The sequence below is a fragment of the Stenella coeruleoalba genome (assembly GCF_951394435.1).
Source record: "Stenella coeruleoalba genome assembly, chromosome: 19".
NCBI lineage: Eukaryota > Metazoa > Chordata > Mammalia > Artiodactyla > Delphinidae > Stenella > Stenella coeruleoalba.
The window spans coordinates 881,054-908,685 of NC_137165.1; the positions used below are offsets into that span (position 1 = coordinate 881,054).

Below are 27,632 nucleotides of genomic sequence, written 5' to 3' on the forward strand. Positions count from 1 at the left end.
GTGCCCTGGAGACTGCGTGTAACTAGAGAGAGAAAATCTGCACGCCACAACTAGAGAGAAGCCCACGTGCTGCAATGAACAGCCCGCACAGCGATGAAAGACCCAGCATGCCTCAACGAAGATCCCACATACCGCAACTAAGACCTGATGCAGCCAAAAAAAAAAGAATTAACAAAGGGAGTTTCAGAAAGAATTGAAGATCTAAGGGTTAGAGAGAATGTTGTGCATCATAAAATATTTAAAATAACCTATCTTAAATAATCTAAACTATTTAAACAATCTGTTACAATCACAAACAATTTAAAATAATCCAATTTGATAGGATGGTAAGTTGAGAGTGGTCACAAGATCTTATCTTCTGATGCAAAATTGGGACTGGTGTGAATATAACAGTTTCCAACTTCTGTCCGTGATTAAAATAAATTTTTTCTTGCATGTGTTACTCGGACACAGAAGCTTTAGAAATTGTTTCCACATTCCACAACCTACAGGAAGGACATTATTTCTAGAGGGTTATCTTAGTTGATAGTTTGTTGCTCTGGAGGGCGTCTTGTAACTGAGTCTCTGTACTCTTAATAGATACTTCCAAGATTTATCTGTTACATCTGACCACAAGGATCACTGGCCTCGTTCTCTTTTCCCAAATGCATGATGGAAAATGTCCAACTCTCCTGGGTTTATTATTTAACAATGAGCTTGAGAGTTTAAATGAAGAGTGTGAACTCTGCTGATTAAGAAATTGTGATCATTCAACCTGCTCAGGACAGAAGCTGGCACTTGTTGCATCTAGAAAAACTTTTTCCTTAAGACATAACAGTTTTAGTGTTTTATGTAGTGGGAATTACTAATTTCAAACTGAAACCAAATAATACTCTTGGAATTACTTTATTAACAATTCTGGTTGGAAAGTTGTAACATGATTTGGCGAAATTTTAGCATTTCAGGATATTAATCACCACACTTTTCTTATCTAAAATAGCCGGGGAGGGACTTCCCTGGTGGCACAGCACTTACGAATCCGCCTGCCCTTGCAGGGGACACGGGTTCGATCCCTGGTCCGGGAATATCCCACATGCCACGGAGCAACTAAGCCCATGCGCCACAATTATTGAGCCCATGCGCCACAATTACTGAGTCCGCCTGCCACAATTACTGAGCCCGCATGCCTAGAGCCCGTGCTCCGCAACAAGAGAAGCCACTGCAACGAGAAGACTGTGCACCACAATGAAGAGTAGCCCCCGCTCGCCACAACTAGAGAAAGCCTGTGTGCAGCAACAAAGACCCAACGCAGCCATAAATAAATAAATAAATAAATAAATAAACAAAATAATAAGGAGGGACTTCCCTGGTGGTCCAGCGGTTAAGACTCCGCGCTCCCAGTGCAGGGGGCCTGGGTTCGATCCCTGGTCAGGGAACTAGATCCCACATGCCTCAGCTAAGTGCCCGCGTGCTGCAACAAAGACCCCGTGTGCCACAACTAAGACCCAGCATGGCCAAACAAATAAATAAATATTTTAAAAAATAATAAGGAAAATAACATGCTAGTGAGGATGTGGAGAAACTGGAACACTCATACACTGCTGGTGGGAAAGTAAGACGGTTCAGCTGCTGTGGAAAACAGTCTGGAGGCTCCTCAAAAGGTTAAACATAAAGTTACCATGGACCCAACAATTCCATCCCTAGGTATATTCCCAAGAGAACTGAAAACAGCCTCACAAAAGTTTATAGGCTTGGGCTTCCCTGGTGGCGCAGTGGTTGAGAGTCCGCCTGCCGATGCAGGAGACACGGGTTCGTGCCCCGGTCTGGGAAGATCCCACACGCCGCGGAGTGGCTGGACCCGTGAGCCATGGCCGCTGGGCCTGTGCGTCCGGAGCCTGTGCTCCGCAACGGGGGAGGCCGCGTCAGTGAGAGGCCCGCGTATCGCAAAAAAAATAAAAAAATTTATAGGCTAGAACAAATAATTCTAAAATTTGTATGGAACTGCAAAAGATCCTGAATAGCCAAAAAAACCCACCAAAAAACCCCAAAAAAATCTTGAGAAAGAAGAACAAAGCTGGAAACTGTAGGCAGCACAGCGTGACTCCAAACTGTATCCCAGAGCTAGGGTGATTAACAGTGTGGTATTGGTATATAAACAGACACCTAGATCAGTGGGACAGAATTAAGAGCCCAGAAGTAAACCCTCTCAGACATGGTCAATTAAACTACGACAGAGGAGCCAAGAATATACGATGGGGAAAGGACGGTCTCTTCCAAAAATGGTGTTGGGGGCAATCCCTGGCCGTCCAGTGGTTAGGGCTCCGAGCTTCCACTGCAAGGGGCGTGGGTTCAGTTCCCGGTCGGGGAATTAAGATTCCGCATACCACATGGCACGGCCCAGAAAAAAAAAAAAAAAAACAGGGTGGGGAAAACTGGACAGCTATATGCAAAAGAATGAAACTGGACTACTTTGTTACGTCACACACAAAAAGACTTGAACTTAAGAGCTGAAATCACGTTTCAGCTAAACCACACAATTTCCACATCAAGCAACGTGGGTATTGAATCTTATATTTAAAAAAACAGAAACTTTTTTTTGTTAATTTAACCATTTCTTGGGCAGCAGCTTAAATCTCCACTCATTTCTTTTCGTTCCAGTTGGGCTGCTGGAATTTCCCCCCGCACGAGTGATTCAGTGGTCAACTTGCACGTGGTGTATCCACAGACTCTGGGGCTCCCCTTCCCTGACTTTGTCCTCGCTTTTCAGTGGCTTTAGTTTTTCTGTGCTCTGTTCTCTAATTCTCCAGTCCAGAAAGACTGTGCGTTTTCTATCTTCAGCCTCCCTGTTTGGGCTCCTGCTAGCGTGGTCTGTCCTCAGTCTATAAGCCATAAAAAACAGGTCTCTTCCTCGGGGCAGGTCCCTTCGTCCAAGCATCTACTTCCTCACAATTGGGCTCATTCTCCAAGGCCTTCAGGTATTTGTGTTTGCATTCTGACAAGAGTTCATAGTTGTTATCTGAGAGAGGATTATAGGATATACTTGACCATGTTGAAAGCACAATTCCATGGATGTTTACATTAAAAAAAATTTGGAAACTAAACAAAACAAACAAAAAACAGACATAGAGAATAACATTTTAGGCCATGTTAGTCCCATGGATAGTGGGAAATGCCTTTTGAGACAAGTACCTGACCATATCACTTTTTTTTCTTTTTTTGCGGTACGCTGGCCTCTCACTGTTGTGGCCTCTCCCGTTGCGGAGCACAGGCTCCAAACGCGCAGGCAGCGGCCATGGCTCACAGGCCCAGCCGCTCCGCGGCATGTGGGATCCTTCTGGACCAGGGCACGAACCCGTGTCCCTTGCATCGGCAGGTGGACTCTCAACCACTGCGCCACCAAGGAAGCCCCATATCACTTATATTTAAACTGGCCAGCTCTTGCCCATCCTTCTACTCTTAGGTCAGGCATAGGAAACATTTCCGGATCCCCTCCACTGCAACCGCCTGGGCAGGGTTAGGGTGAGAGGTGTCTTGGAAGGTTTTCATGTTACCTGGACTTTCCTCTATCTCTGCAATTTCATACTTCAGTCATCCCTCAGTATCCTCAAGGGACTGGTTCCAGGACGCTCTGTAGATACCCAAACCTGCAGATACTCGAGTCCCTTATATAAAGTGGTATATAACCTCCCCACATCTTCCTGTATACCTAAATCATCTCTAGATTACTTATAATACCTGATACAATGTAAATGCTGTGTAAATAGTTGTAAGTACAATGTAAAAGCTATGTAAGCTGTGGCCAGCGCACGGTTTGCTTTTTGGAAATTTCTGGCATTTTTTTTCAAATATTTTCCATCCGAGGTTGCTTGAATCCTTGGATGTGGTACCTATGGATACACAGCAATGGCTGTACTGAAACTGCCTGCTAGTGTTCCTATTTATCCCACTACACTGTGGGATTCTTAAAGTTGGATATTGTCAATCATTTCAATGCCCAGCAACTTCCAGATCAATTGCTAATGTTTCTTCTTTTTTCTTTTGCTACGCTGCTCTGCGGCATGCGGGATCTTAGTTCCCCAACTAGTGATTGAACCCAAGTCCCCTGCAGTGGAAGCGTGGTATCTTAACCACTGGACTGTCAGGGAAGTCCCTGTTTCTCAAGCCCTTAATTAAACAACAGGCACGTACTAAGAGCTTGGCATGCATTACTATTTATTCTGTGCTGTAACCCTTTAATGTAAGCACTGAGTTGGTGTCACCCCAATTTTAACAGATAAGCAATCTGCCTCATGTTACACAGGCAGAAAGTGATGGAGCCAGAACTGAAGGTTAAGAGTCTGACTTGTTTTCTGGGTGGATGCATGAATGGAACTTCCGGACCCGTTTTCTAGATGCTGTGGAACTTGAGCAAGTCCCCTTTCCCCGTCTTAGAACATTTTGTCATTTCAAGTTTTAGTGATTTTTTAAGTATGAAATACTACGATTAATTCTTATTATAAAATAATTCAAATGCCATAGATGAAGTTCTCCCTCACCAGACATTAACTATGATTGATTTGTTTGTTTCTCCCAGCCCTTTAATAGATACTCACATACAGTATTATTTTTCGGTAAATGTCACCATACTATCTGTATTTTTCTGCAACTTGTTTTATTCATGTATGTCTTATAGACTTTCCATATTAGTACTTAGAAACCTAGGTCATTTTTTTACAGCAGCATAGCATTCCCTAGAATGCCTAGTTAATAGTTTACTCAATCATTTGCCTATTAATGGTCATTTAGGGTGTTTTCAGCTTTTTTCCCATCAGAAAAAAAATGCCGTAGTAAACAGTTTCATCCATGACTCTTCTCGGAACTGCTTTTCAAGGATATATCGTGTTTTAATCTTATTTATGTATGAGGCTGATTACAGGGCATTTCAAATCATTATTTATAATCCAAGTAGAGAGCACAGAAATTCTCCCAAGGTTGGATGACCATACTGATAAAAAATGTGATCAATAGATATTAGGGGCCTGAATTCTAAGGGCACATTCTTTTTTTTTCCTTAATATTTATTTATTTATTTGGTTGCGCCGGGTCTTAGTTGCAGCAGGCGGGACCCCTAGCTGCACATGCGAACTCTTGGTTGCGGCATACAAGTGCGAACTAGTTCCCTGACCAAGGATGGAACCTGGGCCCCCTGTATTGGGAGTGCAGAGTCTTATCCACTGCACCACCAGGGAAGTCCCTAAGGGCACATTCTTGAAACCGAATCATATTTACAAGAACAGTAAAACTAAAATACTCGTGACATTGAATATTAATAGAGATGAATCACATATAATTTGTAATTCCTAACTATTTCTGAGTTTACTTTTTTTTTTTTGCGGTATGTGGGCCTCTCACTGCCGTGGCCTCTCCCGCTGCGGAGCACAGGCTCCGGACGCGCAGGCCCAGTGGCCATGGCTCACGGGCCCAGCCGCTCCACGGCACGTGGGATCTTCCCGGACTGGGGCACGAACCCGTGTCCCCGGAATCGGCAGGCGGACTCTCAACCACTGCGCCACCAGGGAAGCCCTCTGAGTTTACTTTTTATTAAACGGATACACCTTTCTTTAACATATCTATAACGTGCCTTACTTCACCTGTGTTTTATTCTGAGAATGATCTTATTAGATTCTCCTATAAAAGTTTGTTTGGGTTAATTAATTAAACATTTATTTTTGAGAACCTGCATATAACTAGTACTACTCTGGGCACTGGGCGATACTGACGTTAATAAAACACAAAAATCATTACCATCATGGAGTTTTCATGCTACGTTGGGAATAGTTAATTAAAAAACAGGGCAGGGAAGTCTGGTGGTCCAGTGGTTAAGACTCCTCCCTACCTATGCAGGGGGCCCGGGTTCCATCCCTCGTCAGGGGACTGGAGCCCACATGCATGCCACAACTGAGTCCACATGCCAAGTAAGATCACGCATAGGGCAACAAAGATCCCACGTGCCGCAACTAAGACCCGGTGTAGCCAAATAAATAAACAAATATTAAAAGAACAAGTAAATAAATTCTTTGGGTAAGGAGATGAAGGATTTAGGGGTCTCGTGAGGTCCAGTAGGGTGGAGGAGAAGGCCTCGCTGGGCAGGCGGCGTCTGATAAAGCCACGGGCTGGGGTCGGGCAGGCTTCAGGCGGAGGGGCTGCAAGCACCAAGGCCCTAGGCCAGCGTGCCGGCCAGTGTCCCGACCACAGAAGCTTCACCCCACACCCCTCCCGCCGGGCCCTGAGCTCTAACTGCCGCGACAACATCTGTATTTCTCCGTCTTTTAGCTGCGGAGGTGGGCCGGCGCGGGACGCAGTGAAAAGCCCTCGAGAAGCTGGCACCTGTCTTCACGGACCTCCCGCACCTGCGGGGTCCGCCAGCAGGTGCACAGCCCACCCGGAGGACGCGGGACTCGAGCTCCCAGAGCCGTGAATGTGCGGCTAGCGAGCTGGACGGCGACGCCTCGGCGAAACCTGATACAGCGCGCGAGTCTGTGGTTCCCTGCTTCCTATCGGGAAGTCCAGAGTCCACGTGCGGCAAGCCTGACCGGATTCACCGGACTGCGACCCGGTGGGGACCAGCGACCGCCGCCCCCCAGCCCCGCCAGCTCCGCCCCTGCGGCAGCGCCCGCCAGCGCTAACAGGTCCAGTCCCGCCTCGCCTCCTCGGAGGGCGGGACGTCACGCGGCCGCCGCTAACCAATGGCGGGGGTGAAGGGGCGGAGCCTCTCCAGCTCCACCCATCGCCTGCCCAAGCCCATGGGGGAGGGGGCGGCGGGCGAGCCGCTGGCGGCTGGCGCATGCGCGGCGCGCCCCGGCGGCGATGACGTAGCCCTGTTGCGGCCTCGGCTACCCGCGAGCGCAGCGCGGGCGGCGCCCGCCACCCGGTCGCGAGACTCCGCTTTGTTCCGGGCCTGTCCCTTGGCCGTGCCGCCCGCAGCCCCGCGTCGCGCTGGCGTCGTCCTCGTCTCCGCCGGCGCCCCGGCGCGAGCCGGACGGCGAGGCCATGGACGCGGAGCTGGTGGTGACGCCTCCGGGCTGTGCGCACCTGGGCAGCTTCAAGGTGGACAACTGGAAGCAGAACCTGCGCGCCATTTATCAGTGCTTCGTGTGGAGCGGCTCGGCGGAGGCCCGCAAGCGCAAGGTGCACCCCCTGCAGCGCGGCTCTGCGTTGGGGGGGGGACTCGCGCCTCGCCGTCCCCTCCCCCACCTCCTGCAAGCCGGGCGGGGGCGGGGTGGGCGCGGCCGTGCGCGCGGGGGGGCGGTCTCTCCCGGGGCTGCCGGGTAGGAGGGGGAGGGTCACCGACGCTGCAGCGCGGGGCGTGTCTTAGGGACCCTCCGGGCGGGGTGGGGCCGGGGATGGAGACGCTGAGAGGGAGAGGACGCAGCTGCCGAGGCCTGTGCCGCCCACGCTGTGCAAAGCCTCCGCTGCCCTGGCTGGTGCCTGGGGGTTGCTGGGTCGGAGGCTCGGGGTCACCGGGATGCGGGTACAGCCGTCGAGCGCCCAGAGTTCGCAGGGACGCCCGCCCCGCCCTCTGAGTGCGGGCCGTCCCCGGGCCCAGGTTCCGCAGGGACGCGCGCCCCCCATTTCAGCGCGGGGCGCCCCCCATTTCAGCGCGGAGCACCCCCGGGCCCAGGGTCCGCAGGGACGTTCCGGGACGCGCCAGCTTCCCCCAGGTGTGCACGGGCGCAGGTGCAGAGCGCCGCGAGTCCTAGAAACCAGCCGGCTCTGCCGCTTAGAGTCGCGTGTTTGTCAGCGCGACGGGGATTGGGGAGGGGGTCCCCTGTGGCTGCGCAGGAGCGGGTTTAAAGAAAGGGCTGTCTAAAGGCAGGTGGGGCTGGGGCGCCTCCCTGAGGTACTGAGGGAACGGTACACAGTGTCCTGTTTTTCGGGCTTAGGTACCATCTAAGCGATTAGGCTTATTGGTGACTTGGAAATCAGAAAATGACATTATTTCTTTATCTTAACTGAAGAAACTGTTTTTACCGTGTAACGCGATTTTACAGTTCGCAGCCTGAGGGCAGGCGCTGTGTTAGGCAGTGTCCACCTTGAGTAGCATTTTTTATGGGAAAACTAACATTTGCTGAGCATGTAGAGAATGTTAAGCACCAGTTTTCTTTATTTTTATCAGTATTGGTGTTGGGAAGCACTGCCTGGTAGGATGAACTTAAATCGGAGATGAAACCGATTTCTACGAGGATGGCAGTGAGATTCTTGCTGGTGGAATTTTGTGCCCTTAAAATGAAATCGCCTAGTTGATAACTTTTTCAGGAGATAATCGTGTTACTGCTCCATATTGTTTGTTGGTCAGTATGCATGTGACCCATCTCCACATTGCGTTGAGGCGGGAGCCCCTGCCCTTTTTACTCTTTCCCTCCTTGTCAACCCCCACCCCTGTAATGTTTAACTTGAGTCAAGTTTAACCCATCATTAACTTTGCCGAATTTCCTGAGGAAAGGATCACTTTTTCTTTTTCTTTTTTGCTCATATGTGGCTTGGATTAATCTTCAAATGTCAGTTGCTTAGTTTGAAAGCTGATGAACCACGTCTGTATTACTCACTAGTAAGAACTTGAGCTATAGACAGACAAGAAGTGGTGTGAGAACCTGTTTCCGAACTCGGGTCTGTCATGCTGCAGTGCTTTATGGTCGTATCCCAGCAGTGAACCCTTATGTCCTCCATCTGTCATTCCCTGAACGTGCATTTCTACAACCCTAGTGGCCCAGCCAAAGAGGATTTGGTTTGAGGAATGGTGAACAGTGAGTAAGGCACGTTTGGCAGTTTGCAGAGGTTTCTCAGCAGATGTGCAGGCTTAGTAGTTTGGTTTTAACACCAGGAAGTTGTCTATAAAATATTTCAACCTAAGTTAAGCTTCTTTGAGGTTGCTCAAAGAAGCTGCAGTGAGGTCTCAACTATAGTGAAATTACAGGGGTTAAAACTCTGTCTCCTCTAAGTAGAGGTGGTTAATGATTTTTATATCCAAACTTTGATTTTTCTTTTCATGGACAGAGTGAGAAGAGCGTGATCAGATTTGATAATTTTCTGAACGGAAAAATGTTCCCCGATTGAGGACTCAGAGCTACTGGATGTCTCTGGCATGTGTCTTACCACTTGAGGGTTTGTGTGTGAAAATGGAAACGGGAAATGAAGACATCAGGAATTTTCAGTTCTTCTGTTTTTTATAACTTAACCCAATCTGTGTTCTATTTTGAATATAAAGACACTTTGAGGGACAGGTAATGTTGTTTTAAATAATCCCTTCTGTCTTCTTGAACGTTTTCTGTGATTCTAAAATTTTCCAGCAGTTTGTCCTGAAAAATACGGAGCACTTCTTGTAGCCGTGGTAAATATTTTTACCAAAGTACGTCACCACAAAGTGGAGAAGCTTTGGCACTTTTGGACGATTACTGATTTTGGTTTAATTTGGACAGTAATCTGGAGGACAGGAAACCATCTTGAAGGTTTCTTGGCACAGAATTTGGGGACTAAGGCAACCCTTTGGGTAGAAAATCTATGAGAGGTTTTTTGTTTGAGAAAAGGGGCTGGAGAGAAGGGACTGTTTCTAGATGCTCTCAGGCACAGAAGTCGGACCTTACCTGCTCCAGCATTTTTTCTGTTTCTGCATTTGTGGGCTTAATGCTACTATTTAAAGAACTATGGACCGGGCACCCTGTGGAAGAAAGTGGGCTGATTCCATATTTTTTTAGATCTCCCATTTTCTCTTCAGTCCAGAATCAACTAACTCTTTTTTTCTTTTTTACTGAAGTATAGTTGATTTCAACACTGTGCCAATCTCTGCTGTACAGCAAAGTGACCCAGTTTACACATATAGACATTCTTTTTTTTAATATTTTTTTCCGTTATGGTTTATCCCAGGAGACTGGATATAGTTTCCTTTGCTCTACAGTAGGACCTTGTTGTTTATCCATTCTAAATGTAATAGTTTGCATCTACCAACCCCACACTCCCAGTCCATCCCTCTCCCTCCCCACCTCGGCAACCACAAGTCTGTTCTCTATGTCTGTGAGTCTGTTTCTGTTTGGTATATAGGTTCGTATGTGCCATATTTTAGATTCCACATATAAGTGATGTTATATGGTATTTTTCTTTTTCTGGTTTCACTTAGTATGATAATCTCTAGGTCATCCATGTTGCTGCAAATGATATTATTTCGTTCTTTTTTGTGGCTGAGTAGTATTCCATTGTATATACGTACCGCATTTTCTTTATCCGTTCATCCGTTGATGGACATTTAGGTTGTTTTGCCTTGGCTATTGTGAAGAGTGCTGCTGCTATGAACATACAGGTGCATGTATCTCTTTTTTTCCTTTTTTTTTTTTTTTTTTTTTGCGGTACGCAGGCCTCTCACTGTTGTGGAGCACAGGCTCTGGACGCGCAGGCTCAGCGGCCATGGCTCATGGGCCCAGCCGCTCTGCGGCATGTGGGATCTTCCCGGACCGGGGCACGAACCCGTGTCCCCTGCATCGGCAGGCGGACTCTCAACCACTGCGCCACCAGGGAAGCCCCTGCATGTATCTTTTTTTTAACATCTTTTTTGGAGTATAATTGCTCTACAATGGTGTGTGAGTTTCTGCTTTATAACAAAGTGAATCAGTTATACATATACATATGTTTCCATATCTCTTCCCTCTTGCATCTCCCTCCCTCCCACTCTCCCTGTCCCACCCCTCTAGGTGGTCACAAATCACTGAGCTGATCTCCCTGTGCTATGCGGCTGCTTCCCACTAGCTATCTACCTTACGTTTGGTAGTGTATATATGTCCATGCCACTCTCTCACTTTGTCACAGCTTACCCTTCCTGCTCCCCATATCCTCAAGTCCATTCTCTAGTAGGTCTGTGTCTTTATTCCCGTCTGGCCCCTAGGTTCTTCATGACCTTTTTTTTTTTTCCTTAAATTCCATGTATATGTGTTAGCATACGGTATTTGTTTTTCTCTTTCTGACTTACTTCACTCTGTATGACAGACTCTAGGTCCATCCACCTCACTACAAATAACTCAATTTCGTTTCTTTTTATGGCTGAGTAATATTCCATTTTGTATATGTGCCAAATCTTCTTTATCCATTCATCTGTTGATGGACACTTAGGTTGCTTCCACGTCCTGGCTATTGTAAATAGAGCTGCAATGAACATTTTGGTACATGACTCTTTTTGAATTATGGTTTTCTCAGGGTGTATGCCCAGTAGTGGGATTGCTGGGTTGTATGGTAATTCTATTTTTAGTTTTTTAAGGAACCTCCATACTGTTCTCCATAGTGGCTGTATCAATTTACATTCCCACCAGCAGTGCAAGAGTGTTCCCTTTTCTCCACATCCTCTCCAGCATTTATTGTTTCTAGATTTTTTGATGATGGCCATTCTGACTGGTGTGAGATGATATCTCATTGTAGTTTTGATTTGCATTTCTCTAATGATTAATGATGTTGAGCATTCTTTCATGTGTTTGTTGGCAATCTGTATATCTTCTTTGGAGAAATGTCTATTTAGGTCTTCTGCCCATTTTTGGATTGGGTTTTTGTTTTTTTGTTATTGCGCTGCATGAGCTGCTTGTAAATTTTGGAGATAAATCCTTTGTCAGTTGCTTCATTTGCAAATATTTTCTCCCATTCTGAGGGTTGTCTTTTGGTCTTGTTTATGGTTTCCTTTGCTGTGTGAAAGCTTTTAAGTTTCATTAGGTCCCATTTGTTTATTTTTGTTTTTATTTCCATTTCTCTAGGAGGTGGGTCAGAAAGGATCTTGCTGTGATTTATGTCATAGAGTGTTCTGCCTATGTTTTCCTCTAAGAGTTTGATAGTGCCTGGCCTTACATTTAGGTCTTTAATCCATTTTGAGTTTATTTTTGTGTATGGTGTTAGGGAGTGTTCTAATTTCATCCTTTTACATGTAGCTGTCCAGTTTTCCCATCACCACTTATTGAAGAGGCTGTCTTTTCTCCACTTCTTGCCTCCTTTATCGAAGATAAGGTGACCATATGTGCGTGGGTTTATCTCTGGGCTTTCTATCCTGTTCCATTGATCTATATTTCTGTTTTTGTGCCAGTACCATACTGTATTGATTACTGTAGCTTTGTAGTATAGTCTGAAGTCAGGGAGCCAGATTCCTCCAGCTCTGTTTTTTGTTCTCAAGATTGCTTTGGCTATTCGGGGTCTTTTGTGTTTCCATACAAATTGTGAAATTTTTTGTTCTAGTTTCGTGAAAAATGCCAGTGGTAGCTTGATAGGGATTGCATTGAATCTGTAGATTGCTTTGGGTAGTAGAGTCATTTTCACAATGTTGATTCTTCCAGTCCAAGAACATAGTATATCTCTCCATCTATTTGTATCATCTTTACTTGCTATCAGTGTCTTATCATTTTCTGCATATAGGTCTTTTGTCTCCTTAGGTGGTTTATTCCTAGATATTTTATTCTTTTTGTTGCAGTGGTAAATGGGAGTGTTTTCTTAATTTCACTTTCAGATTTTTCATCATTAGTGTATAGGAATGCCAGAGATTTCTGTGCATTAATTTTGTATCTCGCTACTTTACCAAATTCATTGATTAGCTCTAGCAGTTTTCTGGTAGCATCTTTAGGATTCTCTGTGTATTGTATATTTTCTTTTTTTTTTTTTGGCGGTACGCGGGCCTCTCACTGTTGTGGCCTCTCCCGTTGCGGAGCACAGGCTCCGGACGCGCAGGCCCAGAGGCCATGGCTCACGGGCCCAGCCGCTCCGTGGCATGTGGGATCTTCCCAGACCGGGGCACGAACCCGTGTCTCCTGCATCGGCAGGTGGACTCTCAACCACTGCACCACCAGGGAAGCCCTATAGCATCCTTTTAAATTGTAGTTTTGTCCGGGTATAGCCCAGGAGTGGGATTGCTAGATGGTATGGTAATTCTATTTTTAATTTTCTAAGGAACCATCGTACTGTTTTCCACAGTGGCTGCACCAACTTACATTCCCACCGGCAGTGTAAGAGAGTTCCCTCTGCTCCACATCCTTTCCAGCATTTGTTATTTGTTTTTTATTCATTTGGCTGCACTGGATCTTAGTTGTGGCCCGTGAACTCTTAGTTGCGGCATGTGGGATCTAGTTCCCTGACCAGGGATCAAACCCGGGCCCCCTGCACTGGGAGCGTGGAGTCTTAGCCACTGGACCACCAGGGAAGTCCCCAGCATTTATTATTTGTAGAGGTTTTTAAAAAAATATTTATTTAATTTATTTTTTTGGCTGTGTCGGGTCTTCGTTGCGGCACGCGGGCTTCTCTCTGTAGTTGAGTTGTGGCAGGGGCTCCAGGGTGCGTAGGCTCTGTAGTTTGCAGCCCACGGGCTCTCTCGTTGAGGAGCGTGAGCTCAGTAGTTGTGGTGCGTGGGCTTAGTTGTCCCATGGCACGTGGGGTCTTAGTTCCCTGACCAGGGATCGAACCCGTGTCCCCTGCATGGATTCTTTACCACTGGACCACCAGGGAGTCCCCTTCTAGAGTTTTTAATGATGGCCGTTCTGACTGGTTTGAGGTGGTACCTCACTGTAGTTTTGATTTGTGTTTCTCTAACAATTAGTGATGTTGAGCATCTTTTCACGTGCCTCCTGGCCGTCTGTGTGTCTTCTTTGGAGAGACGTCTCTTAAGGTCTTCTGCCCAGCTTTTGATTGGGTTGGTTGTTTTTTTGTTGTTGAGTCAGAGCCAACTAACTCTTAAGCCCAGGTTTCTATCTTGAGGAATTGAAATCATAATTTTTAAAGGCCATTTAAATAGTAGGTGTCAAATAGCAAGATACTAAATACATGCCTTAAAATTTACAGTATTTGTAGATGTCCAGTGACAGTTCCTACACATAAGATAATTGTAGCCTAAACATATGTGAAGGAATGTGTAAATAATTCTAGATGCTGAGATGTTGGTTTTACTGAGAAAGATTAAAATTCATGAATCCACATAGTTTTAAAAAGTAATTGCAGAAGTGATGATATGAATATGTTCTCAGTGTTTAAAAAGAGAACAGTTCAGGACTTCCCTGGTGGTCCAGTGGTTAAGACTCCACACTGCCAACGCAGGGGGGCACGTGTTCCATTCCTGGTCGGGGAAGATCCTGCATGCCGTGTGGTACGGCCAAAAAAAAAAAAAAACAGAGAACACTTCAAAGCCATATACAGCAAAGTTACACATTTTTGTTTTTGTAAATACACGTGCTGTGTATACTGTTTCCTTTTTTCATTTGTTCCTAATGCATACAGATCTCACTCTGTTGAACTGTGCAATTAATATTCCATTGGCTGGAAATGGCATTGTGTATTTTGCTCTCCCCCCACCCCCAGGCTCTCAGTTTGGAGGATTTACTAAGAATTTGTAAAACTTAAGCCTGGGAATCAGTTTTAAGAAGGAATAATCTTGGGCAAGACCCTTTTAACTGCATGAGTTTTGGTTTGCTGAGGGATTGAAATGTGATTTGTTTACTTGATACAAACCTGAGATGCATTTAAAAAGTGCAGTTTTACGTAAGGGAAACAGTAGAGAAATTTTTAAAAAGGTAAAAGTCTAAGATAACATACTTTCATAGAGTACAAGTGGAATGCCCTAACTTCCATTTTGTATCATTAGAAAGGGACAGTATAGCTTGTTAGCCTATGAACACTTGCCTAAGAGGAGGGAAGCTTTTGTAGTCAGTATTTCATTTTATTTTATTTTCAATTTATTTTATTGAAGTCTAATTGATTTACAATGTGTTAATTTCTGCTGTGCAACAAAGTTACATTCAGACATGTATACATTCTTTTTCATATTTTTTTCATTATGGTTTATCACAGGATATTGAATATAGTTCCCTGTGATACACAGTAGGACCTTGTTTATCCATCCTATATATGCTAGCTTGGATCTGCTAATCCCAAACTCCCACTCCATCCCTCCCTCCCCCTTGGCAACTACAAGTCTGTTCTCTATGTCTGTGAGTCTGTATTGTAGATAAGTTCATTGTGTCGTATTTTAGATTCCATATATAAGTGATATCATATTTGTCTTTCTGTTTCTGGGTAGTCAGTATTTTAGAAGCATGGTTCAAGCCTTTGGTTGTGGTGTGGAAAGGGAGGTCATTTCAGGTGGAAAATGGTCTTATTTATCTTGAGTCAGTGTTACTTTACTATGTGTTTTTTTTTTAATTAATTAATTTAATTTATTTAGTTTTGGCTGTGTTGGGTCTTTGTTGCTGCGCGCAGGCTTTCTCTAGTTGTGGTGAGCGGGGGCTACTCTTCATTGCGGTGCACGAGCTTCTCATTGCGGTGGCTTCTCGTTGCGGAGCACGGGCTCCTAGGCGCATGGGCTTCAGTAGTTGTGGCTCGCGGGCTCTTGAGTGCAGGCTCAGTAGTTGTGGGACACGGGCTTAGTTGTTCTGTGGCATGTGGGATCTTCCGGGACCAGGGATCGAACCTGTGTCCCCTGCATTGGCAGGCAGATTCCTAACCACTGCGCCACCAGGGAAGTCCCCACTATGTGTTTTAGAAGAAGATTTATTCTAGGGTTCTTACAGGTCATCTCTTTTTATCAATGTTGCTTCAGTTCTAGAGTCTGAGATCTGTCTCCTGAGGTCTGAATGAATCCCTTATGTTTGAAATTTTTAGTAGAAGTGATCTTTGGAGAGTAACAGTTCAGCTGTCACTGGCTTAGACAAAATACCTGAAGTGACCGGACACAGCATCTGGTAGGGGGTAGACCGAGAGCTGTGAAAAGTCCAGCGTTACTGGCTCCACCAGTGACTAAATTAGTATTTTTTGACTCTGCCAGGCACTTAACGTGATGATGATGAGAATGCTGCAGAGAGCTGTCTCCTGTCCGTCATTTTTTTTTTTTAGTTCATTTTTTAGATATGTCCTTTTTTTAAAGTAAACTTTTTTCCTTTTCAAAACTTCTTTGCAGAATTGACTTTTGCTTTATTTATTGATGAATTGGATCTTCCCAGTCATCACAACAAAGCATTGCAGCATTCATACTAAGCAGGGGACAGGCCATTCCAAGTAGAAGATCTAAAATGAAAACAGTTTTTCTTTTGAGGTAATTGTAGATTGACCAGCTGTTGTGAAAAATAGCAGAGAACCGGGCTTCCCTGGTGGCGCAGTGGTTGAGAATCTGCCTGCCAATGCAGGGGGCACGGCTTCGAGCCCTGGTCTGGGAAGATCCCGCATGCCGCGGAGCAGCTAAGCCCGTGTGCCACAACTACTGAGCCTGTGCGTCTGGAGCCTGTGCTCCGCAGCAAGAGAGGCCGCGATAGTGAGAGGCCCGCGCACCGCGGTGAAGAGCGGCCCCCACTCGCCGCAACTAGAGAAAGCCCTCGCACAGAAACGAAGATCCAACACAGCCAAAAATAAATAAAAAAATATTGAAAAATATATATATAGCAGAGGACCTTTACCTGGTTTCCCCTGATGGTAACATCTAGCGAAACTAATACACTGTTACAGCCACGAGTCAATACCGATACAATCAGCCCACTTATTCCTATTTCCCCAGTTTTTACTTGCGCTCATCTGTGTGTGTATTTAGTTCTATGCAAATTAATAACAGAGTAGTTTTAGAGTTACAGAAAAGTTATCAAAAGTAATACAGAGGGACTTCCCTGGTGGCGCAGTGTATATGTCTCTGCACTCCCAATGCAGGGGGCCTGGGTTCCATCCCTGGTCAGGGAACTAGATCCCACATGTATGCCGCAACTGAGAGTTCGCATGCCGCAACTAAGCAGCCTGCTGCCGCAACTAAAACCCCGCGCAACCAAATAAATAAATAAATATTTAAAAAAAATACAGAGAGGTCCTGTTACCAACCCCCATCTCCTCGATTGTTAACTTTTTACATTTCTCTGGTACGTTTTGTCCCAGCTAATGGCCAAGGTTGATACATTATTATTAACTAAGGTCATACTTTATTCAGATTTGATTAGATTTTCCCTGATCCGTCCCAGAACCCCCTCTGGGATCCCACCTGAGATTTGGTCTGAGTCTCTTCAGGCTCCTGTGCGTGTGAGAGTTTCTCAGACTTGCCTTGTTTTTGACGCCCTTAGCGGTTTTGAGGAGGTTTGAGGAGTATCGCTCAGGTGTTTTGTAGGACGTCCCTCGATGTGGGTTTGTCTGTTTCCCTCATGGTTCCTGGCTGTGGTTCCAGGTTTGAAGAGGAAGCCCAGGCCTTTATTTATTAAGGTCTGCACTTGGTGCAGCAGGTGAGGTGAGAAGCGTCTGCCACTGCAAGCTTCACAGAACACCTCACGCCCTCGACCCCGCGCTTCACCTGCTCAGCTCTCTCCCAGCCTTTCGTCCCTGCGTGGGGTCCCCTCGTGGCTGTACCGATCTGTCTCGGTCGCCTCATCCCTGGTCTGCACATGGCATCTGCTGAAGAGCTTGCGGCTTTGCCGGGATCATTTGCCGGGTCTGGATTTGCTGGTTGCAGGCTTGGGGCACAAATTCATCTTTGGTTCTGTTTCCTGCAAATTGGTGGCCGATTCAGAGGCTGCATCAGATCTGAGTTGAGCCCTCAGGCGAGATCTGAAGCAGTGCTGTGTCTTTCCTGAAGGTCCTGCTGCCTGAGTGCCCAGACCTGAGGAGGCAGGTGTCAAGCAGATGTTGAGAAGCTGAGGTTTCCAGAGACAGGTGACCTGCCTCACAGACGCCTGTTCTTGCCTCATCTTAACCCGGCAGCACCTGTAGAGGAGGGTGTGTCCGTCACTTTCATCACCTGTTAGCAGTTCTAGGGAGGACAGTGGGAGCAACAGGTTAAATGAGGTTCTAGGATAATCCGATGGCTTCTTGTAGGTACTTGTGATGGACAGTTGGGAGGTGATGGGGCAGGGGCGGGGTTGCTTCTGCCAGGTGTGTGCCCTTCGACCTTGGGCGGCTCCACGGCTCTTGGGCTCACCTGTTTTTCATTTAAGATTATCCTACTTTGTATTTACATAGCATTTTGCGTTTTATAAAGCATCTCTCACGTAATTTCGTTTTGGAACTCACGGTGCAGTTTAGGTGGCCTTGGCAGTTAAGTCTCCTGCCCTGTACAAGGTCACTGATTAAATGCCAGGTCTGGGCCTTGAAATTAGGTCAGTCTGACTCTGAAGTTCATGCTCCAGCTAAATTATTTGGGCATGTTTTCCAGCGCGACCGAGTAATTCTCCAGTCTCAGCCGACACCAGCTGGGCGTCACACAAATCTGACTGTCTGACTCGTCGACCTGGAGTTGGCGGCCAATCCTGTAGGTTGAGGGCTCAGTCCCGCAGGATGCACCCACTTCAGACACCAGTCACAAGGCTGTTCTCCCCTTCTCGGGCTCACAAGGCTCAGGGAAACATTTACGTACGTTTACCCATTTATTATAAAGGTTATTATGAAGAATACAGGTGAGCAGCTAGATGAAGAGATCCGTAGGCTGAGGTCTGGGGGGTGCTGAGCAAAGGGGCTTCTGTCCCAGTGAAGTTGGGGTGCATCACCCCCCAGCACAGTGATGCATTCACCTACCCAGAAGCCCTCTGAACCATCATTTAGGGTTTTTTTGGAGGCTTCATTATATAGTCACAATTAATGGGGGTGCAGTGGTTAAGAATCCGCCTGCCAATGCAGGAGACACAGGTTCAAGCCCTGGTCCGGGAAGATCCCACGTGCCGCAGAGCAACTAAGCCCGTGCGCCACAACTACTGAGCCTGCGCTCTAGAGCCCGCAAGCCACGAGTACTGAGCCCATGTGCTGCAACTACTGAAATCTGCGTGCCTAGAGCCCGTGCTCCGCAACAAGAGAAGCTACCGCAATGAGAAGCCCGCGCGCCGCAATGAAGAGTAGCCCCCGCTCACCGCAACTAGAGAAAGTCTGCGCACAGCAGCGAAGACCCAATGCAGCCAAAATAAATTTATTTATTTAAAAAATAGGCAGTGATTAAATCATTACACAGGTGTGATTGATTAAATCATAGGTTGTTGATGGAGGTTGGGGGATGAGCTAACGTCAGAAATGAAAAGATAATGTGAAAAAGAAATTCATATTAGTTTATAGGTAGAGCAATTCTGTATTGGTAACAAAGAAGTAGCAGTGTGATTGCTTTATGGTAGCTGAGTGTAATCAAATCAGTACAGTAGCTTGTACAGTAATGATTGAATCATTGTAAAATGTCTGTGGTACACAGCATTGCAGTCATGTTCATAATGCCGTATTGGAAACATTCTTAAATTAAAATGTTACCCGTGATGATAGACTGATACGCAGTATCTCCGATTGCGAGGAGAGCGGGAGCAAGGGGCGCATACTGTATGGTAATTCTTTGAAAGCAAAGTTTTAAAACAGTAAGAAATGAATATTTTACATTAAACATCCCTTACCTTATGCCTATGTGAGGATAGGCTGTCCACTTCACTACAAGTCTGGCATATAGTGTTCTACACACATATTTTTTGTATGTTTCTTGAAAATCCACACATAAGTGGACCCGTGTAGTTCAAGCTTGTGTGGTTCAAGGGTCAGCTGTACATCTATCTGGATTCGTAAGCTTTTTCTTTTGAGGATGTTAAGTTTGGTTAAGGCCGTGTTGGCCGGAGTTCTCTGTTGCCAAACATAACCTTTTCCCGTTTAATTAACAGAAGTAGTCTCTGGGGTGATACTTTGAAAATATCCAGCACCCCAGTATACATACATACGTGCATATGTATACACACACGTGAATACTTTGATGTATTTTTTTTTTCTTTATTGAGGTGAAATTCACACAAAAATTAACCACTTTAAAATACCAGTGAGTTCCCAGCATTGTACAATCACCAGCTGCCTCTGTTAAGCTTCAAACCGTGTCACCTGCTCTCCACGCTCCCTCCAGCCGCCGGCAGCCTCTGATCTCTGTTCTCTCTCTGGATTTGCCTATGCTTGACATTTCATATAAACGGAGTCACACAGTATGTGACTTTTGGTGTCTGACTTTTCTCACTTAGCGTGTTGTGAAGGTTCATCCACGTGGTAGCGTGAATTGGTACTTTGTGTTTTTTTATGGCTGGGTAGTACTCCGTTGCGTGGATACACCGTATTTTGTGTATCCATTGGTCCATTAATGGAGATCTGGGCTGTTTCCACCTTTTAACTATTGTGAATGACCCAGTATTTTTTCAGCCCCATTTTTTTTTTTTGCCTGAATCAGTTATTACTATGCTGATTATAAAATGAAGGCTTTGTAGTCTTGTCTACTACGGTAGGTGGAATCCTCCTATGAAGAAGACTGCACAGCGTGTGTGTGCAGTGTCGGTTTCAGAGTGGACCTGGGGGATTCTTTTTTTGTACAGTGCATATAACCCATTCTTTCCGCTACTCATTTCTGTGCTCAGATAGGGCCAGAATTGCCCAGCGGGAGTTCCCAAGCTGTCTCCCCTCCCTCCTCATGCCCATCATGCTGGAGTCACTGGCTCGTGGGAGCTGCCGTTCACAGAAGCACCAGCTAAGCCAGGTGTTTCCGCCTGGGGCAGGTGGCGCGTCCTTGGTGGTTATGGAAAAGAGGTTTGTGCTTGGGACTGCCTGTCAGTGGATCCCTAGTTATAAAATCGGATTCACGGCCTTAAAATGAGTCCTGAACACGGGCTTTATGTATGTGGAAAAGGTTTAGTCAGATTGTGTGTGCGTGTTTAATCTGGGGCTTGCTTTCCCCTCATCTGTTTCAGGATGTGGCCAGTTCCTTTGTTCCTGGCTGTAGCCCATCTGCCTCTGTTTAATTTCTGTAGTTCTGTTTTTCTTTTGTGAAGTTCTGCAAGAGAGCAGGCGACACAGATGTACATTTGAAATTCAGGGCCTAATTTTGATCTGTTTTTAAAGCTTCTGTGTGTTTTAAGGGGAAAAAATGATGCGTTAAAATTATACACTTATCCTGATTTGTCTGTATTTTCAGGGTAATGCTAGTCCTGAATTCTTTCTCAAATTATATAAACAGAATTGGATTTCTTTTTAAGTTCGTAGAGGAATTTTCATAAAATTACGATCACACATTTAATATATCCTGAGTGATAAAAACAAGGAATACCTCTTAATCTTTACATCTGTAGCTGTAGTGAGCAGTAAACAGATTCCAGGAATCTGTTCCTAACAGTATTTATATAAAAGAAAAATTTCACGGGTACTGGGAAGCATCATTTGTTACACATCAAGTAACTATTATGTAATTTAAAAATTTCCCTGTGTTAAAAAATAAATAAATAAAAAATAAAAACGTCCTTGTGTTACTGAGGACAGTTAGAGTTAGCGAATTCCTTAGATTGCTCATTGGAAGAATAAACAGGTGACACAACTACTGTTTCTAGCGTTGCAGCATTTTAGACAAGTCTTTTCAGTGACCCTCGCACTCCTGTGGGATTGTCCCAGAGCAGGGCTTCCTGCTGGGAGGGGGCAGGCGCCCCTGCGACCCAGGGTGGAGACCAGGAATGTCGCTGGACATCCTGCCATCCACAGGAACACCCTGCGCCACCCGAGCACACATACGGGCCCCCTGTGCTGAGGCCTGCATTGGGGCTTGACCATACAGGGTTTGCAGAGATACCCTCTTGCTGGTGTCAAAAAAAGGTAAATAACTAGCCATTGAGAGCGACTCTTTTTTTTAAATTTTTTTATTTAATCAATTAATTTTTGGCTGTGTTGGGTCTTTGTTGCCACATGTGGGCTTTCTCTGGTTGCAGCGAGCCGGGGCTACTCTGCGTTTCCGTGCGTGGGCTTCTCATTGCAGTGGCTTCTCTTGTTGCGGAGCGCAGGCTCTAGGCACACGGGCTTCAGTAGTTGTAGCACGTGGGCTCAGTAGCCGTGGTGCGTGGGCTCTAGAGCGCAGGCTCGGTAGTTGTGGCGCACAGGCTTAGCTGCTCCGCGGCATGTGGAATCTTCCTGGACCAGGGCTCAAACCCGTGTCCCTTGCATTGGCAGGCGGATTCTTCTTTTTTCTTTTTTTTTTTTTACGGTACGCGGGCCACTCACTGCTGTGGCCTCTCCCGTTGCGGAGCACAGGCTCCGGACGCGCAGGTTCAGCGGCCATGGCTCACGGGCGCAGCCGCTCCGCGGCACGTGGGATCTTCCCGGACCGGGGCGCGAGCCCATGTCCCCTGCATCAGCAGGCAGACTCTCAACCACTGCACCACCAGGGAAGCCCGGCAGGCGGATTCTTAACCACTGCACCACCAGGGGAGTCCTGAGAGCGGCTCTTAGTCAAGAAGAAATACGGTGGTAATGATCAGAGTTGCATTTGGATCCAGAGATAAATTGTACGTGGAGGTGAAAGATCAGCCTGGGCATGAGGTTTTCCTGAGGCTGTGCTTGCAGGACAGGGCCTGTGGCTGCCCATGAGGACTTGTGTTTCTCAAGCTGAGCACCTGGCGTCGAGGAACTTGGTGGTCTGGCCGCCCTGTGTGCCTGTCCTCAGACCCGTGCTCCAGCCTCGCGGCTCTCGTCTTGAGGGAGCATCCACACGCTTTCCCCCAGCTCCCCTGCACCACTTCCTGCTCTTCTACGAAGTTTCTGTGCAGCTTCCCCTGGTGGAAAAACTGTGACTCGAGTTTCACGTGAAGAGAGGTTTGTGCCTCGTCCTCAGGCCATGCCCTCCACGCCTGCCATCGAGGGTGGACGGTCAGCCTGGCCCCCGGGCGGCTCCTGCCTGGGTCTTGCGTGTGCAGAGTGAGGCTCGGAGGGGCTGCTTCTGGGCTCCGTGGTGGAGCGTGGCCTGCGGGGTCAGGAGGTCCTAGCCCACGTGCCGCTGTGTGGCCACCAGCAGACGCATGTCAGAAGGGCTCGCGGCCTTCCTCGGGGCTGGCCGTGAGGATCAAAGGGCGTAATCGCTCCAGTACCCGGCGCCCGTGTCCGTGTCACGTTTGTGCTGCTGTCCTTTGTTTCTGGGCCTTTTCTGTTTTAACCCTACCTCCCAGGCCCTGTTCATCTTCCACCTCCCTTCACCCCAGGCTCCCTGCACCCCAGTCAGAGTGAGAGGGTTGTGTCGTGCGGTGTCATCGCAGGGGCTGGGAGTTCAAGTTGGTGGCCTGCAGGGGTTCACAGTTGGCGCGGGTGTAATTGTCGTGCCGGGCATTCCTGGGTGGTTCGGGGGGACGAGAATTGTCTACCATGGTGCTCTTAATCGCTGAGGTTAGAACTTTAGGTTTCCGTGGTCTGGTTCTCGGACACAGGCCGTTCTTTTTCTTTTTTCTGTGTATTGCTTTGATTAATATTCATCTGGATTGACTGATTATAGGTTTGCTGTGGTCTTGGAACCTGGAATATGAAACTGGAAGTGAAGTGCAGGTTAAAGGTGACCTGGGGCTGGGGGCCCTGTTGGATGCGGAAGGACCTTGGCAGCTCCTGGAGCTCCAGGCGCTTTGTCTGAGCGGCTTTGAGTTGGAGAAGGGGCCGAGGTCTCTTACACGGAGCCACTTCTGAGCTAAATGACCAACGTGCCTTTTGGGGGGCAACTGACAGGATCAACGAAATGACCTTTTAGGCAGTGAGACCTTGAGAGGAAATCCGGGCTTTCCCTTCCTCCCGAGCTGCGCCCGTTGGGATCACCTTGCCCTGGTGTTTCCGAGAACCCCTGGTTTCTAACTCTCTCTTCTGCATTTCAGGCGAAGTCGTGCGTGTGTCACGTGTGCGGCGTCCACCTGAACCGGCTGCACTCGTGCCTCCACTGCGTCTTCTTCGGCTGTTTCACGAAGAAGCACATTCACGAGCACGCCAAGTCGAAAAGGCACAACCTGGGTAAGGCCGCACGACGCCTCCTGGGCTTTGGGGTCACCTCCCCGACTCTCGTTCTGTGAATTTGACCTTCCACTCTCTCGGGAGTCCACCTTTGTCTGAAATAGCTTGTGCTCTCCTCGTGGAACTCCAGGGGGAGAGGAAAGAGAGACACTGAACCCACGAGAGGGGCACGTGCCCAGCGTGCCTGAGGTCACACAAAGTCGTGTAACCCTGAACGGTGACTTTCTTTAACGGAGCATCAGAGACTCATCTTCCTCTCTGAAAAGCACGGTTGGGTATTAGATCAGGCAGAAATTTGCACAGGTCTTAAATGCAGCCTTAGGTTATCGGTGTCAGCGTGGGGTTGGGGGGCACTGGGTGAACTTAGTGATTTCTGTAACGGGTTTGCAGTGTCGTCAGTGTTCGCAGAGAGGCTGGCGTTGAGGCGAGCTCACGTTTCATGTTCAGACACTAGTGCCTTCCAGAGGTGACGCGAAGCTGCGTTTTGCTCTTGGCTTGATTTTCTGACCGTTGTCACTAAATGTTTCCCTCGTTGAGGATTGTGTTTTCTGTCAAACGATGCTGAGGTTGTTAGGATATCTGTAAGAAAATCACTTTCAGAAGGTCCAGACCACAGACCCTTTTCTAGAACGTAACTTGGTGTGACCTAGCCTTCCAGTGAAAGATAGTCTCAGGCCTTTTAAGTAGTAGGAATGGCTCGTTCAAACGCGGTCATCTCCGGAGGTCATGCCTCATTTCATTTGCAGCTGAGAACTTGCAGCCAGTGCTGGGGCTCAGCCTGTCACCAGGAGCTAAGTGGCCTTTTTGGAAGGAGAGCTGGCGGCCCTGGAGGTGCTTCACAGCTGTGGGTGAGCGGCTGCCCGGCAGGGCGGGGGTCAGCAATCCCGTCCCCCTTCCCCACGAGGGACCAGAGGGAAGGTCTGATGGGGCAGGACGGGTGTGGTGGGATTCTGTGGTGGTGAGTTAATGTAGATCTTTGTGCTTAATACCATCTGATTCTGGGACCAGACCCGCTTAGGCTCCTCTCAGACCGGGGCTGTGATACTGTGTGGTTAAAAGGGTCATGGAAAATGGGAAGCACCTTTGCGCTGCAAAGGGCTGCGAATCTTATTGTTACCAAGCATCATCTACAAAAGTCACTCGAGAAATTTGTGTGCTTAGTAATTTTATCAACTGATTGATAAACTCTGCCTCTACTTTGGCCAGAATGAATAAGCTTTAGAAGGTTTTCTTCAAGAGACAAAACCACAAAATGGGAGAGCCCAGGAGTTTATTGCAGGTTGTGTGTGTGAGCGTGTGTGTGCGTGTGTGTGAACAAAGCCAGAGCTTAGCTTTCTGTGTCCACATGGCAGGGGAGGGCACGGGAGAGGAGCCCCGGCAGGAAAGGGATCGCCCGCCCCCGGCCCTGCGTCTCGAGCTGCTCCCCGTTACCCCTGGAGCCCCTCAGAGCGGCGGCTTGACGTTTGAGGGCCAAGGGGCCGTGATTCCTGGGCCGAGTCCTGCCTCTGGGAGCCCCGCGGAATAACCCTGGGGCCTGACGTGGACGCTTAGAAGGATTTCTCCCAGGGCTTGCGGCTTCTAAGCGGAGGGGCGTGAGAGGCCCACGGGGAGTCTCGTCTGAGTATTCGCTTCTTTGCGAGTGTTCAGTTAAAACCAGCACGTCGGTAGCTATGGGGTCTTTGCTGGCGGCCTGTGGGAGGACGAAGCTTCTGCTCCTCTGTCCGACCTGCCCTGTGACCCTGCCTGGTGTGACGTGGCGGAAGTGGCCCCCAGGAGGAAGGGCCCGTCCTGACCCGCTGCCGGCCGGTTTGCTGTGCGGGATGGTGTTGGGGTCCAGGTCACTGAGTACGATTTGGTTTCGTGCTCCTTAGTTTCGTACAGGTTTTTGTTTGATGTCGAGTCACGGGGGCCCGTGAATGTTACCTGCGTGAGCCACAGAGGCTGTGAAAGGAGTGCTTTTAGCTTTGTGTCTGCCTCTAGGAAGCGTTATCTTAGTTTTCCCAGAGGGTGTGAGGATGTATGTGGGCATCAGAGGGCGTATCGGCTCCCCTCTGAGCGGGTGACGTTTCCCTCCATCTCAGGATCCTCCTGTGGCTGGAGGGAGGGGGACACGCGCCTGCCTGGGGCCTGTCGGCCGGGGGTTCCCGGGTGAGTGGGTTGACGGCCTCCCCTCTTCCTGGGAGCGTCTCGCCCGCATCCAGGCAGCCTTTGTTTCCATGGGTTCTGCACCTGCAGATCCAGCCAAGCTCAGATCGAAAAACAAATTCCAGAAAGTTCCAAAAAGCAGAACTTGAATTTGTCTGGTCCAGGCAGCTACTTACGTGGCATTCACGCTGTACTAGGTAAAGCAGCCTGGAGGGGATTTAAAGTGTGTAGGAGGATGTAGGCTCTGTGCAGATGCCACACCATTTGCTACAAGGGGCTCGAGCACCCTTGGATCCCGGTGTCCGCGGGGGTCCTGGAACCAGCCCCACCGTGGGTACCACGGGACCACTGACTGTCTGCTCAGCCTTTAGTCCCGATGCAGTCAAGCCTTTGTCCTTGGTTGTCTTGACTGTGAGATAATTTTCTGGAGGAACTGCCGTGACTGTAGGTGTTGCATTGGGTTTTTGAATTCCATATTGAGATGAAATTCAGAGAACACACAATTAACCATTTCAACCAGTACAGTTCAGTGCATTTAGTCACTTGCCATGTGGTGTGTGGAAATACCATCTCTCTTTATTTTCAAAACTTCTTCGTCTCCTCGAAGAATACATAATACATGTCTCTGTTACGTAATCCTCTCCGGGCCCTGGCATCTGCTGATCTGTCTTCAGTTGTGGATTCGTCTGTCTTGAATATTTCATATAAAAGGAATCATACAACACACAGCCTTTTGTGTCTGTTTCTACCTCTCGGCAGGTTTTCAAGGTGCATGAAGTGTCAGTTCATTTCTTTGTGGTTGAATAGCATTCCTTTGTGTTGATATTCCAGAGTTTGTTTATCCAGTCATCCACTAGTAAACATTTGGGTTCCCACCTTTGGCGTTTATGAATAATGCTGCTATAAACATGCATGTGTGAGTTTCTTTGTGGACATACGTTTTCATTTCTTTTGGATACCAGAAGACCTTGGAGATAACTGTGGGTTCAGTTCCAGACCACCTCAATAAAGCAGATATCTCAATAAAGCGAGGCACACACATGTTTTGGTTTCCCACTGAATATAAAAATAATGTTTACACTGTACCGTAGTTTAAGTGTGCCGTAACAGCATTTCTCTTTGGTTGTTCATGCTTTTTCGGTGTCAGACTAAGAATCCATTGGCAAACCTGAGGTCGGGACGCTTACCTGTTTGTGTCTGAGTTTATATTTATACTTTTAGCTGTGATGTAGGTTGCTGACCGTGTGGAGTGAAGTTTTGTGTGGGGCTGGGGTCAGGCAAGCTGCCTCCTCGTTTCATCCCGGGGCCCCAGCGCCCGTTGTCGGCCCCCGCCCCTCCTGGCGGTCCCAGCCCCACACAGCGGGTGGGAGGCAGACTCATCTGGGGACATGGGGCCTCCCTCTGCCCTCGCCGTGCGGCTGGCCTGTTTCTCGCTGAACCCCGCTGCTTCCCTGAAAGTGTCCCTCCTTCCCACCGTAAGCCCGCCTCTGCCAGCTTGCTCTGGTCCCCGGGGCAGGAGTGACACTGCCCAGTAGTGGGCAGAACGCAGGGCAGCTGGCCCCGGCCTCCAGAGCAGCCTCGACGTGGACTTGCAGAGACTTGGTCGGAATTTTGTAGGTTTTTAGGGAGGGGCAGGGGTAGGCCTGGGATTCTCTGAAATTGCTACTTTGAGTCTTGATAGATCTGCTTTCGATCCACCACAGTATCATTGACCTGTGTCTTTGTACCTTAAGACATGAAATATGGGGGTTTCCCTGGTGGCACAGTGGTTA

General features: G+C 47.7%; 1 protein-coding gene across 1 annotated transcript in view; it reads left to right on the top strand.

Annotated features, from left to right (window-relative positions):
• The first annotated feature begins 6,783 nt into the window (after nucleotides 1-6,783).
• The window catches only part of USP22 (ubiquitin specific peptidase 22), a 34,841-nt gene continuing 13,992 nt past the window's right edge, over nucleotides 6,784-27,632 (top strand). Inside the window, exons 1-2 of the mRNA XM_079904113.1 lie at nucleotides 6,784-7,146; nucleotides 23,583-23,715. Of these exons, the coding sequence (XP_079760239.1) occupies nucleotides 7,009-7,146; nucleotides 23,583-23,715 (271 nt within the window). The 5' untranslated portion in view covers nucleotides 6,784-7,008. The remainder of the gene's footprint in view (nucleotides 7,147-23,582; nucleotides 23,716-27,632) is intronic.